A 17635-nucleotide genomic window follows, 5' to 3' on the forward strand; every position below is an offset into this window, starting at 1 on the left:
GTTTGGTATAATTTCTTTTCTCAAAAAGCTGATTGAAAAAGTTGTTTGGAGTAGCTTTTTGAATTTTAGCCTTTTAGAGTTGCAAAAAAACTAATTAACCAAACATTTATATTGATATTTTAACTAAATCAAACAATCAAACAATTAATAGTGGTCAAATAAACCAAAATTGGCCTATAAACCAAATTTTTACCAAACAAGGCCGTTATGTAATCCAACATCCAACCCACTCTGCATAATCCTATTCCTTTGGATATCAATTCATTCATAGCTCACTACACTTCAGTTCTATTTGGCAGGCCTAGCTGAAAACTGAAAAGTCAGTAACTAATAAGCTAAACCTAGTTAAAAATTGAAAAATTAGTAGATAATAAACTAACTAATTGAAATTAAAGTGGTTGGTAAAATTAATTGTTGAATTAACTAATAAGTGTAAAAATTTATAAAAAGATAAACTAAAATACTATGATTTTTATTAATGAAGAGTAGATAGTGTCATTTTTGTAAATTAATAAAAATAAATTAAAAAAATTATAAATCGTTATAATATCTAATTCTAAAATAAGCTCCACCAAACAGAGGCTTCGTTTCACCCACCAGAATCAATCATGCTTGGCTCTTCAAACTCTCCAATATCAAGCAGAATTATTGTAGAGTGAGAAATACCAACACAAACCTTTGTTTTCAACTATAAGATATACACACACACACACACACAAACTATAAGATACTTGGACAAGACTCAAGAGAATGGTAAAATCATTATTCCAAAATGAACAAAGTGAGGTATTTGATGTGAACAGTGCCCAAGTTCTTTTTTATCCTCCATAAATCATATAAGCAAAGTTTGTTCTCATCTCATTTCAAGTTATTTCACAACAGGTTGTACACATAAACTGGCTTATGCGGCTAAACAAGACAGCCATAAATTCAACAATGAAGAAAATTCTAGTGGGCATGTGTGCATACCAGCACGGGAATTAAGAGAACAAGCAAATAATCTTTTTTTTTTTTCAGCTGCGTTGGATAATCAACAGCACACAATTGGGATGGATGCCCCTACAACATCCTATTTAGCATTATTAGAATTTAGAAACACCAGAAAAAAAGAAACCGACTTTGATCAGCAGGCATCAAGATCCCGACATGGTGGAGCCTTGGGCTCCCCTAACAATGTAGTGTTTCCTCCTTCTGGCCCAGAATTCTGACGTTGTGGATTTTGCGTGCCACGCTGAAACATTAGAATTTAGAAGCATGCTTATTTAGAAAACAATGATATCATTTATGAACAGCAGGCTCAGAATACCCATATTTAGGTCTTACCTGTGGCTTTTCGCCTCTTCTAAATGCCTCCACAATTTCTACAACTCGTTTAGGAGTGAGATCTTCCTGCAGTTAACAAAGGCCAAAAAGAATTACCGCTTGAATCCTAAACATGTAAGACCACTTGATATCAAAACTATTAATCCCTTCCAATTTATATGAATATACTTGAAACTGGCATGAAGATTAAGAATAAACTATAGTAAAAAATAGGAAGGTCTCACATTTTATTGACACTACCAAAAATTTAAAACATGTCACACGACTTGGGATGCAAAGTATCACAAAAAAAGATTTACTTACATAATAGTTGTAAGTATATCCTTCAGATCCACTGGAGTAGTCAGCAACTGTAATCATTGGAGCATTTACACAGCACCCCTACCAAAGAAATCAAGAATTTCAATCCAAATGATCAGAGTAATAGATATAATACTAGCTTTCAAGGTAATGAATCAAAACTTGGTAATAAAATATACATGTTATTCCTTGACATTAAATCTTTAAGATAAGCAAAATCTCATGAGGTAGCTAGTTTTTTTTCTAACAAAATTAGCATATAAAGCTACTCTGTGATGCCAAAAATCCCAGAAGAATTGAAGAAAAACTACAGAATCTTATAAAAGTCATAGCTAGGTACTTAAATCAGTTGTCATTAATAAATATTACTCTGCATGTGAGTATGTGACAATAAAAACATAATATTAATAAATATTTCTCTGCAATATTTTTTGATTCGTATCTGAAAGGTTAGACCAAGTTTGCAACTCTCTCCAGGGCTAGAACTCAGGCCCTAACAGCTGATGGGCAACACTCAAACTATTACACCAAGCCCAACATTCACTAGGAAAAATAAAAATAAAATTATAAAAAAAAAAGTTTTAAAAAATAAAATAAATAAATAAATAAAAGAAGAAGAAGAAAGCAACATCCAACTGATCACTTGGGCAAAAGAACTTTTATACCATGATTTCCACTTGAGAGAGTGAAGTAGATTGAAACACCAAATTAAAAACCACATAAAATAATGTCCACCTCACCCCTCCAAGATAAGAACCGAAAGAAATATTTGAAATGTAAAAGATGAATATGTGAAGATATAGGATAAACAGGAGAACACCAAAATATAAGCTTATGACGAGGGAGGCGGCAGGGAGTAATGACAGTAATGCATCTATCTCCAACTAGATGGTGTAAGGTTGATTTAACTAGAACTTGTCAGTCTATACATCTTGCTTTTCTATCTCTGTCATCTTGACAGACACTCAGACAATTCTTTGCCTTTGAAAAGTTATGGGCATGGTACACAGCCTATTCTACTTATGTCTTTAGGATAGAAGAGGCTAAATGGTTCCTATCATCTATTAACATCTGTCAGTTCTATTGCTACCACAAGCAAGCAGGTCAGAGCTTGAGACTCCTAAAAGAAACAGGTTATGAACTTAAAAGTTAAAACAACTAATTAAACGGGACTCACCATGCATTCCATCTCTCCAACAGAGAATAACCCATCTTTTGTCACTTCTGCAAACCACAAAATGTTTCATTGGGAAATCAAAATTTCACAACCTTTATTTTGTTCATTTACTAATTGGGGAGGGTTGCTGTTTGACACATTTTTACAAAAAAGGCACAACAGGGATACCATTGCGCTTAACTCCAAGGTGTTTCAGCAATGCCTCTTCAATCTCTCTTGAACCACGTATCATACAAGGTGTTGTTCCACAAACCAAAAGGTGGTACTTGCCAACCTGAAAAGAGATTAAGAATTTCACCTGTCAGGGCAAAGCAGCAAGAAGACAAATGACCTATGTATACCCTAATCTAACACATGGTCTAACAAATCACCTTTGCACGGTTGAACATGGAGTAGAAGGTTGCAACCTCGTATACACGAATGGGAGCAACTTCAATAATCTTAGCCACCTAAGACATCCAAAGAAATCATAAGCCATGAAAGCCTAGACAGATAGATGCAAAATATCCCTTCAAGATGCATGAAATGAAAACATAGAGTTATACATCTATCACTTGTAAACTAATTAGTACACATAGGATAGTTCAATTATATATTCCTATTGCGATTCTACATTCCAATTATATTATTAATACAAGGCAACTACCCAAGAAAGGTTAAGCTTACATAATTAAGAAGAATGTTACAATCTCGACATTCAAGTATGAGAAAATTGAACTTCACAAGAAATAGAAAGCAAAGGAAAATTGCTTCAGATTCAAAGGTTACTTATCATTAACTACATTCAATATTTTCCCTGCAAGTGAAACCCCCTATCATTAAACAAAAATGTTATTTAAAAATAAAAATAAATAAAACACACACACACACGTGTGCGCACACATAAAACAAAACAAATCTTCACTGCAAAAATTCAGTTGGGAGAATTAAAAATAAAATAGAGAACTGAACATTTCAGAATAGTCATGTCTAAATACCGCATTCATTGCTGAAACAGGAAGCCAACCCCCATGTTGCTGTTGTGCAAGATCAAGCAAAGGAATGACTGCAGATTGCTTATAGTTGGATGGATAGTGAGATATTATTTCCTTAACCTGGATAAGAGTATTTGGTCAGAATCAAACCAAACAAATAAGTATAGAATGGTTATCCAAGAATATCATTTAAATTCAATCAAAATGAAGAAAGTAATGGGTGCACACCCACACACAAAAGCTCAAAGTATTCCAATACTTTTTTTTTTCAAGAATACCAAGCCCAAAAACTAGAGTGATATTAATAACTTTGTATCCAGGGGAGGTGGAAAATTCAGACACACCGAGAAAAGATGCCAGTTTTTATAATGTACCATTACAAAGGATGAAATACATAACAATATATCAATGAAATCCAAAGCAAAGAAGTAGACTAAACACCTTTCTCTTGTTTGCCTCGGTAAACTCCCAAGGCATGTCAGAATTGTTCTCAGGGCTGTCAAGGTGCTGCAGACCAAAAATTAAGAAATAAAAATCAATTTTGGATCCAATCAATCAACACTGAAATTCATATCGAAAATCAAAGCATTTAACAAAAATACTAATTTAAACTCACATAATTGAGTGCAGTTGAAAACGATCGCGAAGCCTGAAAAAGTAATTTTAAAAAATCAGATTGTATTATATAAAACAGATAGATTCAGCACAACTATCGCAAAAAATACGAGCAACGAAAAATGCAAGGAAAGTTGAGAGAGAATGGGGAGAGACCTGGGGTATTCCACGGAAGGCTTGGCGGATCTCCGCCAAGCGTTGGCCGGCGAGGCGAGCTAGCATTTTGGTTCTCCGGCGATGGTACGAGCTTCTTCAACGGTGAGAAATGGAACTCGTTGGGGCCAAGATAAAATGAGAAGGTCTCTCACTATGGCTCTTTGATTCGGGTCACCGGATCTAACTATTACGAATACGTATCCTATCTTGTGGCTTCCACAAGGCCGAAAACCGCACTAAATGCGCCAGACACTCATTTGGGCCTTAAGCCCTTGAGTAAGATCCCAACAATTCTATTGTGGACCATGGTCCAAAAATGACATCGCTTCTTTAAGTAAAGAAAATACCGCCTTTATATCTTAATAGAATGTGTATTTTTGGTGTGTTAATTATAAAGTGAAATTATAATGTATTTAAAGTGAAATTGTCTCACATATTGTTTTTATATTATCAAATGAAACTGCAATTGAATTGAAATGAAACTCTAGTTGTGTCGAAATGAAACTGCAATGTAAATAACAGTTTCACATATTTGAGTCTATATTGCCCAATGAAACTGTAGTTATATCGAAAAGATACTTTAGTTGTGTTGTAATGAAACTACAGTATATATAAAATGAAACTAAATAATACTTTCACATATTTTAGTGTATAATGTCGAATGAAACTGCAGTTGTGTTGAAATGAAACTGCATAACAGTTTCACATATTTGAGTGTATATTGTTCAATAAAACTGTAGTTATATCGAAATGGTATTGTAGTTATGTTGTAATGAAATTGTAGTGTATGTAAAATGAAATTGAATAACAGTTTCACATATTTGAGTGTATAATATCGAATGAAACTGTAGTTATATCGAAATGAAACTGTAGTCGTGTTGAAATGAAACTGCAGTGTATATAAAATGAAACTGAAAATGTTATACTAATAGAGGCTACTTTATGCGAAAAAATGCGGATCAAGTGCCGTTTCTTTTCGGCACCGTTTTGAAGCCTAGACCATAGTACATTGTGGATCGCGGTCCACAGTATAATTTGTTGTAAGATCCAATACCCGTTGCAAAATAAAATAAATATGGAAACAAAATTATGTAAGAAGGTCTCACGTCATCACGAGTAATATTTTTAGTTAAAATATAATATATTTTTTTATATATAAATTTATAGAATAATAATTTGGTAATACCTTTTGTTTTCGGAAGTATTGTTCCTGAGAATGAGTCATTTCCCTTGCAAGGGAAATAGTGATTCCAGAGCTCTCCTAATATTAGATTATTTATGCGTTCTCATGAATAGTATAAGTTTACTATTTCCTATTTTACCCACAATTAAATATAAAATTTGTTTAGTTTTTTTTTTTTTTTTTTCTCCTCATCACAACACTTATTTATCAACAGTACCACACTTATATCTTTTAGGTTCAAGCTCTTCGGTCTTCACAAGATATCTATCTAATTCAATTAGATTAATTGTGTGTGTGTGTGTGTGTGTGACGATTCCCTTTGGGCCAGCTCTCGTGCCTCCCGGAGCGAACGAAGATTAGTCGGGTGGACTTGGACCGTTCCAATGGACAGAAGAAGACTCGGACCACCTCGTAATTTACACCAAACAATAATATATATATATATATATATATATATATATATATATATATATATATATATATATATATATATATATATATATATATATATATATAGAGAGAGAGAGAGAGAGAGTTAATTTCAATTTTGGTCATATGATTATAGAGGTATTGTCAATTTGAATCCACAACTTTCAAAACTAACAATTTAGTACCCTAACTATTCAAATTTTATCAATTTTAGTCAATACGATCAAATTATCGGCCAATTGTGACCAATTTTTATCCACATCCCACTTGTATATGTATTAATTCAAACAATGGTTCACAAATTAGCTCCCATTTAAACACTGAATTAAAAGATTTCAGCAATAATTGGCCGACAATTTTGCCAAACTGACTAAAATTGATAAAAATTGAATAGTTAAGGTACTAAATTGTTAGTTTTGAAAGTTGTGGACTTAAATTGACAACACCACAATAGTCATAGGACCAAAAGTGAAATTAACAATATATATATATATATATATATATATATATATATATATATATATATATATATATATATATATATATATATATTTAAACAATTATATCCTTATAAGTGTTTTTTTAAAAGAAATATCCTTATAAGTTTAAGTTTATGTACCTATTGTCATCAAATTATGTACTTACGGTGTGTTTGGAAACCCGAAAAATGACTTTTGGAAATCATTTTACGGGTTTCCAGTGTTTGGTAATCCATGAAAAATTGAAGTCAAAAGAAAACATTTTCCTAGTCAAAGTAAAATACCATTGTTTTGGTGTAAAATGACTTTCATTTTTTTTTTTTTGGGAAGTCCGTTTTTGGACGCAGATAGGATCTTTGCTTCGCAGCGAAAACTGTTCCGTGAAAGACCGGCATGCCATATATACATGAAACATGGGTGCGCACCCGACACCAGAGAGTAGTGCTCTCTGATTTTTGGCCGGACACCAAAGAACAGTGTTCTCTAGTTTATGACCAGACACTAGAGAGTAGCGCTCTCTAGTTTCCGAAAACCAGAGAGTAAGTACGGTGGAAACCAGAGAGAATTTTTCCGCCGTCCTTTTTATTTTTATTTTTATTTTTTAAATTTTTAAATAAATAATATTATTTAATTTTAAAAATAAATATTATTATAAATATTTTTATATTTTAAATGAAGTAATTAATTATATAAAATATTTAATTATACTATTTTATCTATTTTTTAGAAAATGAACCGAACACGCTAATATAATTTTTTGCTATGCAGTCAAATGCGAGAAAAGAAAACATTTTTTAAAAAATAACTCATTTTTCAAAAGTCATTTTCCAGCTTTCCAAATAGACTCTTATTACAAAAATAAATATTTGTCCAAAAGAAGAAGTAGAAAAAGACTTAATTTAAACAAAAACATACTCCGTATCATTTTGTACCATAATCCATAAGGATATAATAAGTAGAGATAAGTGGATTCAGACTTGGGAGTGGGAAACTGAGAATTGATCGGAACTTCAACCGGAGAAGCTAAGCAAAGTGCAAAGAGTGATAATGGCGTTGGAGCAAGCGGTGTTTGTGCTTAAACATAGTCTCATACTCAACGCTCCTTTAGCTGCTGGTTCCCATATCCCCCCTTCTCTGTCCCTCAATTTTCAAACCTTATCTCTTCGGCTGCCATCCAGGAGCAGGGTGCACATACGATTAGTCTGCTTCTGCCGGGGCGGCGGTCCAATCAGCGACAGCAGTAATTGCAAAGGCGCCGTGGTTGAGGAGAAGCCATACCCGCGGCCCGCGGAGATCCAATGGAAGAAAGAGCTTTGCAATTCAGTGCAACTCATTGGCGTCGTTGCGAAGCCCGTCCAAATCAGGCACTTCGCCTCCGGGAAGGTCATCGCTTGGTCCCGCCTCTCCGTCAAGAAGTCTCAACAAGAAAGCGGCCGGTACATACTTCTCTCTGCAATTCATTTCCTCGATTTCCCCTCCCTTAGTTTATTTGGTAATTTGAGTAGAATTGGTGTGGGGAGTTGGGAAGAATGCATGCATGTTCATTTTCGAGATGTTGGGTGCTGGGTTTCATCACATTTTTGAGACCGTTATCTCAAACTCGTGACTTAGCTCTGTCTCTGATACCACTTGTCTCTGCTCAACCACCCCTTGCCCAACCTCGTCGCTTATCTTATGATAAGCGACGTTCGAACCCATGACCTTTGACATGACTCTGATACCAAATTGAAGCATGTGCTCCATTTCAACTAAAAGGCTAAGCTCATAGTTGGATTGCACATTAATGGTTATATGATCAACATATTTTGAGAGATTGGACTCAATCATTAGTTTGTTATGATAAATTTTATATTTGTGACCAGTTGAGTTGTCCACGCAGTGGCCATCCTTTAGATAAAGTTATGTTGTTGAAGCCATGGGTTGAACCTATTCTCTCCTCCCTCAAAATTTTAAAGGATGTATTTGCTCTGGTTAAGTATTAAATACATACCAAAAGTTTTAGCCTATACCTGTCAGGATCGATTTGAAGTTTTGGGGCGAATTGGCTCACATTGCTTTCCAACATTTAAAGGAAGGTGATCAAATATATGTATCAGGCCGCTTGGTCTTAGATGCACTTGAAGGTGAAGATGGTAAACAACAAACTTATTATAAGGTTGTTTTTTGCTTCAAGGCATTTCTATTTCCAAGGATTTGTGATCTTGATTAGCTTACATCCCTTCATTAAAATGGTCTATATCATCTTTGCTAGGTCACTGTTCAGCAAATGAATTTTGTTGGAAGGAACTCTTCTTCATCAGCAGGGATGCATGATGGTGAGTTTAATTCTGAAACACTAGGCAGTAGCTTCTTCTCCCAAAAGGTTGAATCCACAACCCCAAACCCCAATGACCTTTAGTCTGGCTCTAATACCAAATTGAAGCATGTGCTTCCATCTCAACTAAAAGCCTAAACTGATAGTTGGATTGCACATTAATGATTATATGCTCAACAGTTTTACAGTTTAGTACAATTTGTTTACAGGCAGAAAGCAAAGGAATGATGTTGCTAATAATAGTCCGGGATCCATTGAGGAGTCATATGAAAAGCGTTTAAACGCTATGGAAGCAGAAAATGGTCGAATGGCAGCGAAACATGATGAGTTGGAGGCCAAAGTAGCCATGTTTGAGCAAATGGTTCGTGAGATGAATATGAACAAAATGACTCAGAAGCCAGAGGGTGATGATGATGATGAATTGGATGAAGGTGGCGACAGCGTTGACGATGATGTGAATTGGTGAGTTGAAATACATTCATTTATTTATATGGGATGTTTAATTTTGGTTGGGTAGGAACTGATGTGTAGCTTCTTTTAATTTAGTGGATTTTTTATACATATACTCTCTTAACTGCATAATGCCAATTGTGTACGGCTTTCGTTTTTAATATACTGAAGATTCATTATTTATGTACTGGCGATTTATTATTGAGTAATAATGTAATATACTAAATAAAATACACAAATAATGAACTTTCAAAAAATGAAATTCAATATATTTTTTTGAAAGTAAAATAGAAGAATTTCATTAGTTAGACATATTTGATCCAAGTACATCAAGAATAAAGAAGGAAGGATTGAGAAACGACTCCATTTGGTTAGACAAAGAGACCGACACCCTAGCTAAAGTATGAATAGCATGGGCTCACAAACCGTTTAACATGAGAAATGTAGATAGTGAACGTAGCTAATTCTTTTATATCATTCACGATGGCACATGCCGAACTATTTTAGGATGAGAAAATAATATCTTGATAAACAAACACGGCATCCATTTCCACCACAATTTAGTCATACCCGAGCTCTTTAGCCCAACTTAGAGCCTCCAGAATTTCAAAGGCTTCAACTTCTTTTACTCGGAACACACTCCTCCAGTGCAAGAATCTAGCTGCTATGAAAAAGCCTTAATCCAATCATTTGAATGAAGACAATGGTAGTCATCTTCATCTCAAAGGAACAAAAATGGCTACAATTACCTTCATTTTTAGATCTATACCTCAAAAGAGATTTACAGCACGTTTGGTTCACGGAATGAATTTTGAGGTAATAGGAATGCTATTCCATAAGGAATGGAATAGGGAAGGAATATAATAAGAATTGTATTCTATTGTTTGGTTCGCATAAGGAATAGACTTTAGGAATTATATTACAGTGTTTGGTTGATTTAAGGAATAGAAATGAAATATGTTTTAAAAGACATAAATACCCTTATAAAAATATGTGATGGTGGCGATGGTGGTGGTGGTGGTGGCGATGGTGGTGGCGGTGGTGGTAGTGGTGGTGGTGGCGGTGGCAGTGGTGGGGGCAGTGGTGGTGGTAGGGGCGGCGACGGTTGTGGTGGTGCTGGGGTGGTAGTGGTGGTGGTGGTGGCGATGGTGGTGGCGGTGGTGATGGTGGTGGTGGCGATGGTGGTGGTGGTGCTGTGGTGGTAGTGGTGGTGGTGGCGGTGGTGGTGGTGGCGATGGTGGTGGTGGTGCTGGGGTGGTAGTGGTGGTGGTGGCGGTGGCAGTGGTGGGGGCAGTGGTGGTGGTAAGGGTGACGACGGTTGTGGTGGTGGTGGAGGCGGTGATGGTGCTGTGGTGGCAGTGGTGGTGGGGGCGGCGACGGTTGTGGCGGCAGTGGTGGTGGTGGTAGCGGTGGTGCTCCTGGGTGGTGGTTCTGGTGGCGGTGGTGGTAGCGGCGGCGGCGGCAATGGTGGTGGTGGTGGTGGCGGTGGTGGCGGTGGCGGTGACGATGGTGGTGGCGATGGTGGGGATGGTGGTGGTGGCGGTGGTGGTGCTGGGGTGGTAGTGGTGGTGGTGGCGGTGGCAGTGGTGGGGGCGACGGTGGTGGTGGGGGCGGCGACGGTTGTAGCGATGGTGGTGGTGGTGGCGGCGGCGGCGATGGTGGTGGTGGCGACGACGGTGGTGAAATAGGATAAATTTATATATAGGATAAAAAAATTAGGTTAAAGAAAGGGGTAAAAAAGGAAATAGATTCTAAAATCTATTCCTGAGCGTTCAGTAATAGGCTAATACCAGGGGGGCCCTAGTAATAGCTATTACCTTATTTGAGGTAATAGGCTATTACCAGAAATATTATTCCTAGTAATAGAAATGGTTACCAAACAAAAGGAATAGACCTATTACTGGGAATGCTATGCCATTCCCGGCCTATTCCGTGAACCAAACGGTCCACTAAAGTCCAAATCTATGCAACCATGGCTCTCTCTTGCCAAATGTTTTTTGTCAATGGAAAAGTCATTGGTAGTCGACAACAGTTAGTGAATTTTTTAAAATTTTTACAACAAAACTTGTACTATTTTACAATAAATAAATAAAAATTGTATAATTAAAATCCACTTAAGCATCACAATTGCACATATCAACCTAGTTAACGTTACATCAATGGTAACCTATTGAATAGATAATAAAATGACATAATGGCATTATGTTATCGATTTGGAGGTTTTGTTAGTGGTTATTTATTTATTTTGTTTTTGTTAGAGGATTTAATTATACTATTCATTAAATTTAAGAGGATAATTTGACACTATTTCTTAAACCTATTAATTTTTTTAGGGTGAATGATAAAATAAGCTCTCGAACTTTTAGAAAAAGTCAATAGCATTTTCAAATTACAAATTTTTTTATATTACCCATTTAATTCTTAAAAATGTGCAATTAGACTATTTTTACCCATAAAATACTTGTTATTGCGAGTTATGTTAACATAACTTTCACGAGTAATTTTATTTTAATTTTATTTTATACATAGATGCCACGTAGACTATTTTAATTTTTTCAAAATTATTTTTCATTATTTAAATAAATTTTAAAAAATTACTCCGTATGAGCTATGTTAATGTGATTTTTACTAGAGATGTCAAAACGGGCCAACGGGACAAAGCGGGCTAAAAAGCTGTCAAAATACATGCATAAAATAGGCCAGCCCAGTGATTTTGGCCGGGCCCACTCAATTTTAAAAGTTTTAAATTTAAATAAAAATTAATATGAAAAAGTTAATAAGTGTATACTAAAATAATTTGAATAATTTAAACATATATTAGTGCATTTGTAATTTGTTGAATACAATAATAACAAAGTAATAAGTCTTAATAAATAATCAAATACATAATATGTGAATCTATAAGGCAATAACAAATAATTTATACATTGTCCTACTTACTAATACATTTTTTCAATATTAATAAATAAATTAACATATATTTATATATATAATTTTATAAAATAATGTATATATATATATATATATATATATATATATATATATATATATATACTAAAAAGCCCGCTAAAATACATGTCATCAAATTCATAACCCGCGAACAGACTAGTCCGATGAGTTAAGCCCGTTTTGACAGCTCTAATTTTTGCATGACGTACTATCACCTATGTATACAAATAAAATTATATGTGAGAGTCATATTATTATCAATATAATTTGCAATAGCAAGTAAGTTACAAGTAAAAATATTTTAATTACACTTTAAAAAAACATTCAAGTGCTAATACTCCGTATAAAACTTTGTTGTAATTTAAGGGTACAATTAAGATTTATTTGTTCATTCTCCCATCTTTAGAAAAGTGTCGTTTCTCGCAGAAAGATATTTAGCAGTTTAGCAGGTCTCCTTCAACACTCACCAGATAACCTTTGCAAAGAGCGAGCGATAATGGTGTTTGGGAAAACAGTGTTTCTGTCAAAGCCCTTTACACTCACTCCCAACGGCCCTTTAAGAGATTCCCATACCCCCTCTTCTCTGTCCATCAATTTTCAACCCTTATCTCTTAGCCTTTCTTCGTCTTCTTCGTTCAATAAAAGCCGAGGATTCGTCTCCAGCGGCCCGATTAGCTACTCAAACGACTACAGTAACAGCAGCAGCGACTCCAATGCCGTTGTTTACGAGTATGGCCGGTTTGGGGCCTCACAATACCCGCGGCCCATGGAGATTCAATGGAAGAAGGAGCTTTGCAATTCTGTGCAACTCATTGGCGTCGTTGCTAAGCCGGTTCAAATCAAGCACCTTCCCTCCGGGAAGGTCGTAGCTTGGTCCCGCCTTGCCGTCAAAAAGTCTCAAAACGAAACATCCTGGTAGTTTAATTTTGTTAGATATACAATAATCTAACTTTATTATACGAGAAACCTGACCTCATATGATAGCGGAAGCGTAGCCATGTAAATCTCCAGTCATAGTTGATGTTTCTGTTGTGTTGCCCGGTAGACTACTAGCTATGTTTTGCCTCATACCTGACTCAGAACTCTAGATGGTGTATTGATGTCTGAGTATCGTAACTGAATGTGCTAACATCCAACATCCTATATCTTATCAATCCAAGATTATGTTAGGCACAGAATTTGGTTGACTAACAACTACTAGTTATTAAGTCCGACCGGACCACTTAATAAGCCTAGGTAACTTGCACCACTTAATTAAGGCCCTAATATATAATATATATTATTAGGGAAATTGGGAAAATCTTACAAATTTCTCCGGCTATTATTACTTTTTTTTTTTTTTTAAATCCTCAAATTTCCTTTAGTTTATTGGGTAATTTGAGTAAATGAAATATTGGCCTTAGCTACTGTGTTTTTGCACATTATTGTCCTGTAATTTTGTTACCCTGATAAAAGTATGCTGTTATTTCTTTCAGGATTATTTTTAAAGCATTATTGAGTAAAAGATTGGATCTTTCTAAGGAAATCTAATGGCAACTCCATTTAATCTTCATTCATAGGATAAACAAGGCATGAGACATTTATGTTCTTTTGAATGACAAGTCTTTAGTGGTTAGATACATAACTGCTATATATTAGGTAAATGGAATTTCATCATTGTTAAGCTAAATTTTGCATGAAAATAGAACATGAATGCTTTTAGAGCCCTTTCCACTCAATGGTTTATTCCTCCACTGTCCAACACTCCAACCATCTCCTTTGTTGTCTAGCAATTTGTTGGGCGAGGCCGGTGAAGGGCCAAGTCCAGCACTAGGGGGATTGTTAGACGGAGACATCAAGGACCAAGTCCAACACATGCCTCTAGAAAATGTGGCGGTATAACTGTAAAAGGAAATAAAGTTGCGCCTTCGCTATTAGCTATAGCCTATAGCTTTTGGCGTAGTGGTAAACGCTTGATCAGTTGATCCTAATAAGTGGCATCAGAGCCAGGTCACAGAGCTATGTATGGTGAAAGAACAAAAAGGGTGTTATCTGTTTGACTTGGACATACATATTGCAAGGGGGTCCTATGTGTTTGTTTCAAATATATATCAGAACCAAGAGTCTTCAACCTTGGCCCATCTTTCTCCACTGGAGTCCTAATTGGCTAACTTGTTCTTTGTTTGACTAAATACTTTTGGCATGGAGAAGAATCTTGTGTTTTAGTTGCCATGCTGCTCCATTCTCTAAACTAAGTTAACTAACAGACCTTCCTCTGTATATTTATTCCCATACTTTAGCTGAAGTTTAACACTTAGGTTGAACTTATTCTCCCTCCTTCCAAATAAAAAGGATGCGTGCTGTGTGGTTAACTATTAAATGTTTAATCTATAACTTTCAGGATCAATTTGAATTTTTGGGATGAATTGGCTCATGTTGCTTTCCAACATGTGGAGAAAGGTTCCCAAATATATGTATCAGGTCGCTTGGTCTCAGATACTATTGAAGGCGATGATGGAAAACAGCAGACTTACTACAAGGTTGGTTTTTCCTTTTTCACATTTCTATTTTCAAGGACTTACGTCACATCTCTTGATCAAAATGGCGTTTTCATCTTTGACAGGTGATTGTTCAGAACTTAAATTTCGTTGAAAGGAACTTCTCTTCACCCGTGACATTGTATGATGGGGAATCTAATTCCACGACACAAGGCAATAACTAGTTATTTACTCAATTCGTGTCCATTTCTAGATTTGGCATCTACTATAGTTAGTAGTTGTAAAGCTAATGCGATTTCTTTACATGCCCTTGCAGGCACAAAGCCAAAGAATTATGCAGCAAATAGTACAGGATCCGTTGAGGAGCTATGGCAAGCCTTCTTTGCTAACCCTATGGAATGGTGGGACAATAGGACAAACAAGGTAGGGCTTTTACCATATTAGTTAAAATATTAAAATGGTTTCAATCAAGGAAGTGCATCAATAAGTAGCTTTACATGGCTTATGTTGTTTCTTGAACTAAGTGCTAAAAACCTGTTATTACCAATTACCACTGCTAATGTGGTTTACATCTCTCTGTATCATTACGCAAATATACTTGATTGTGTGCCTGTAGTGTAACGTGTTTATGATATATTTTTGAAATTTCCAACCTTTTATCCTTGAAGAATTGATACCCATTCTAGCACTACTTGTTCTAGAGTGTAAAATGCGCAGTTATACCACATAATGTTTGTTTAGAGTCCCACACTGAAAAAATAAGAAAGAATATATGGGTTTATAAGGCCATGGATTAGACTAATTAATTGCAATCGTTATGCTGTGCATCCGTATGCACCATGCATACGGATGCCAAAACGACGTCGTTTTATTAAAAAACGCACGTTTCCCCTTTAAAAAAAATTCAGGTTCGATTCTCAGCAACAACATTATATTGTTCATTCATTCTGGAATTTTAGTTCATAGATTATGGAATTATAGTTCATTGATTATGGAATTATAGTTCATCGATTATGGAATTGTAGTTCATCGATTCTGAAATTTTAGTTTATAGATTATGGAATTTTAGTTCATTCATTCTGGAATTTTTAGTTCATAGATTAGATTATGGAATTATAGTTCATCGATTATGGAATTTTAGTTCATATGTTATTGCTGGGAATCGAACCTGATTTTTTTTTTTTTAAGGGGAGACGCGCGTTTTATTAAAACGACGTCGTTTTTGCATCCGTATGCACCATGCATGGTGCATACGGATGCACAGCATAATTTGCCAATTAATTGCTTGCATTTATTCTTTTGTTATGGTTTGACCCATGTGCATTATAGCCCAGTTGACTGACCTTAGTCCAATTTTAGATTCTTGTTTGGTCCACTCGAGAGGTAGTGTTAAGAGTCCTATATTGAATGGTTTGACCCATGTGCATTATATCCTAGTTAAGTAACATTGGCCCAATCTTACATTGAACTTTGTATATCTGTTTCCAGAGGAGCCCGAATTACCCAGACTTCAAGCACAAAGCCACTGGCGAGTCATTATGGGTAGAAAGTTGGAGCAATCCGCCATGGGTGAAATCTCAACTTGCTATATTGGACTCTAGGATGGAAGGTCTTCATGATCAAAGTGATAGCATGCTTGTAAACTTCATGACAGACCCACCTGTTTAACTGCTCTCTTATTTTTCTGTAGATTCATTTAACCATAATTTTGAGTGTATATGTTTTTTCTTTGCTGAGGATCTATTTCAATTTGATTGCCACTTCTACCCATTGAATGATATATGTGGAAGTGAGAGAATGAGAGAGAAGATTGGGTTCTTGCTGGAGCGATAGATTCTTGTCTCCTCATGTGGGTCCTATCATTTTTTTTTTTTTAATGGCAGCTGGTGCGCTTAGCCGCTTAGGCACGTGTACTGCACGTGCCAACTGGTGACACCCTCATTTATTACTTTTTTTTTTTCCTCCATGGCTCTTAAAAATGTGTGTAAATCAAATTATTGAGGATGCTCTTATTGCATCTTGATGATAAGTTAGCTTTCAAATCAAAAGTCATGGCTCTTAGTTTCATGGCAAATTTTATTGTAGATCATGATCCATGTAACTGCGTGGATCAAGAAGTAAAACGATCAACGTTGTTTGATTTTAATTTTTGAAAAAGAAATTTGTTACAACTGTATGAATTTTGTTTTTTTTTTTTTTTTTAGTTTTATTTTTTGTACATTAACATTAATTAATTTTATTATAAAGCAAATACAAATTTTGATCCCATAAATATTAACAAAATGATAGTTTTGATCCACATGTATTTAAATCTTACCAATTTTCATCCACGGCTATTATTTTACTACCAAATTTTATTCATGATTATTATTTTGATATCAAAATTCGTCATGCTGATCACCCTCTCCATTTATGACATGTCAAAATGAAGCATTTTCCATAATAAAAATAGGTTCCTCTCTTAGAACAAAAAAAAAAAAAAAAAGGATTAACCTCATCCGTCCATTGTAAAACCAAAAAAAAAAAAAAAAAAAAAACTAGAAAAAAAAAAAACAAAAACAAACAAACTACTGAAGATGTAGAGTTTAAAAAAAAAAAAAAAAAAAGTCTGACCCCACATTGAGACATAGCTAAGAATGTGCACTTTTGACATGACTTGGACAAAAATGTGTTAATTAAAAACCCTAGACTAAAATATGTAAAGTACCAATGCCATTACCTTCTTTTCAAAACCCTATTTGAAAAGAAGGTAATGGCAATAGCTTCTTTTATTCTTCTTGCTTTAACCGTCAAAGCCTCACAAAAGAAG

The 17635-nt window shown here is 35.2% G+C and overlaps 3 protein-coding genes across 4 annotated transcripts; 2 read left to right on the forward strand and 1 right to left on the reverse strand.

Moving 5' to 3' along the window:
* Positions 1 to 789: 789 nt before the first annotated feature.
* LOC109182828 (NADH dehydrogenase [ubiquinone] flavoprotein 2, mitochondrial) lies at positions 790 to 4750 on the reverse strand. Its single transcript, XM_019333037.1, has 10 exons — positions 4546 to 4750; positions 4391 to 4423; positions 4216 to 4281; positions 3778 to 3894; positions 3172 to 3249; positions 2969 to 3074; positions 2801 to 2847; positions 1627 to 1704; positions 1324 to 1389; positions 790 to 1231 (listed from the first exon to the last, which is right to left on the reverse strand). Exons 1-10 carry the CDS (start codon positions 4609 to 4611, stop codon positions 1124 to 1126), a joined length of 765 nt encoding a protein of 254 aa, XP_019188582.1. The 5' UTR covers positions 4612 to 4750; the 3' UTR covers positions 790 to 1123.
* Positions 4751 to 7586: 2836 nt separating this feature from the next.
* On the forward strand, positions 7587 to 9524 carry LOC109182827 (protein OSB2, chloroplastic-like). 2 transcript variants are annotated; one of them, XM_019333036.1, is made up of 5 exons: positions 7587 to 8072; positions 8653 to 8791; positions 8888 to 8951; positions 9160 to 9367; positions 9406 to 9524. In XM_019333036.1, the coding sequence occupies exons 1-5, from the start codon at positions 7684 to 7686 to the stop codon at positions 9419 to 9421; spliced, it is 816 nt and encodes a 271-aa protein (XP_019188581.1). In that variant the 5' UTR covers positions 7587 to 7683; the 3' UTR covers positions 9422 to 9524. The 2 variants fall into 2 exon arrangements, with proteins under 2 accessions (XP_019188581.1, XP_019188580.1); XM_019333035.1 differs by having other exon boundaries at positions 9160 to 9524.
* Positions 9525 to 12741: 3217 nt separating this feature from the next.
* On the forward strand, positions 12742 to 16596 carry LOC109182500 (protein OSB1, mitochondrial-like). The gene is made up of 5 exons (XM_019332623.1): positions 12742 to 13264; positions 14730 to 14868; positions 14952 to 15039; positions 15143 to 15249; positions 16315 to 16596. Exons 1-5 carry the CDS (start codon positions 12846 to 12848, stop codon positions 16492 to 16494), a joined length of 933 nt encoding a protein of 310 aa, XP_019188168.1. The 5' UTR covers positions 12742 to 12845; the 3' UTR covers positions 16495 to 16596.
* Positions 16597 to 17635: the final 1039 nt, after the last annotated feature.

The sequence above is a fragment of the Ipomoea nil genome, unplaced genomic scaffold (assembly GCF_001879475.1).
Source record: "Ipomoea nil cultivar Tokyo-kokei standard unplaced genomic scaffold, Asagao_1.1 scaffold1074, whole genome shotgun sequence".
In the NCBI taxonomy this organism is placed as follows: Eukaryota; Viridiplantae; Streptophyta; class Magnoliopsida; order Solanales; family Convolvulaceae; genus Ipomoea; species Ipomoea nil.

What these genes read in the sequence shown, in the direction of transcription:
- LOC109182500 (XM_019332623.1), top strand. Translation starts at nt 12,846, where the DNA reads ATGGTGTTTGGGAAAACAGTGTTTCTGTCAAAGCCCTTTACACTCACT. An exon ending in TCTCAAAACGAAACATCCTG is followed by an intron (nt 13,265 to 14,729) that starts GTAGTTTAATTT and finishes TATAACTTTCAG; the next exon opens with GATCAATTTGAATTTTTGGG. An exon ending in GGGACAATAGGACAAACAAG is followed by an intron (nt 15,250 to 16,314) that starts GTAGGGCTTTTA and finishes ATCTGTTTCCAG; the next exon opens with AGGAGCCCGAATTACCCAGA.
- LOC109182828 (XM_019333037.1), bottom strand. Translation starts at nt 4,611, where the DNA reads ATGCTAGCTCGCCTCGCCGGCCAACGCTTGGCGGAGATCCGCCAAGCC. An exon ending in TTTCAACTGCACTCAATTAT is followed by an intron (nt 4,282 to 4,390) that starts GTGAGTTTAAAT and finishes TTTGGTCTGCAG; the next exon opens with CACCTTGACAGCCCTGAGAA. An exon ending in CCTTGGAGTTAAGCGCAATG is followed by an intron (nt 2,848 to 2,968) that starts GTATCCCTGTTG and finishes TGTGGTTTGCAG; the next exon opens with AAGTGACAAAAGATGGGTTA.
- LOC109182827 (XM_019333035.1), top strand. Translation starts at nt 7,684, where the DNA reads ATGGCGTTGGAGCAAGCGGTGTTTGTGCTTAAACATAGTCTCATACTC. An exon ending in TCTCAACAAGAAAGCGGCCG is followed by an intron (nt 8,073 to 8,652) that starts GTACATACTTCT and finishes TATACCTGTCAG; the next exon opens with GATCGATTTGAAGTTTTGGG. An exon ending in ATCAGCAGGGATGCATGATG is followed by an intron (nt 8,952 to 9,159) that starts GTGAGTTTAATT and finishes ATTTGTTTACAG; the next exon opens with GCAGAAAGCAAAGGAATGAT.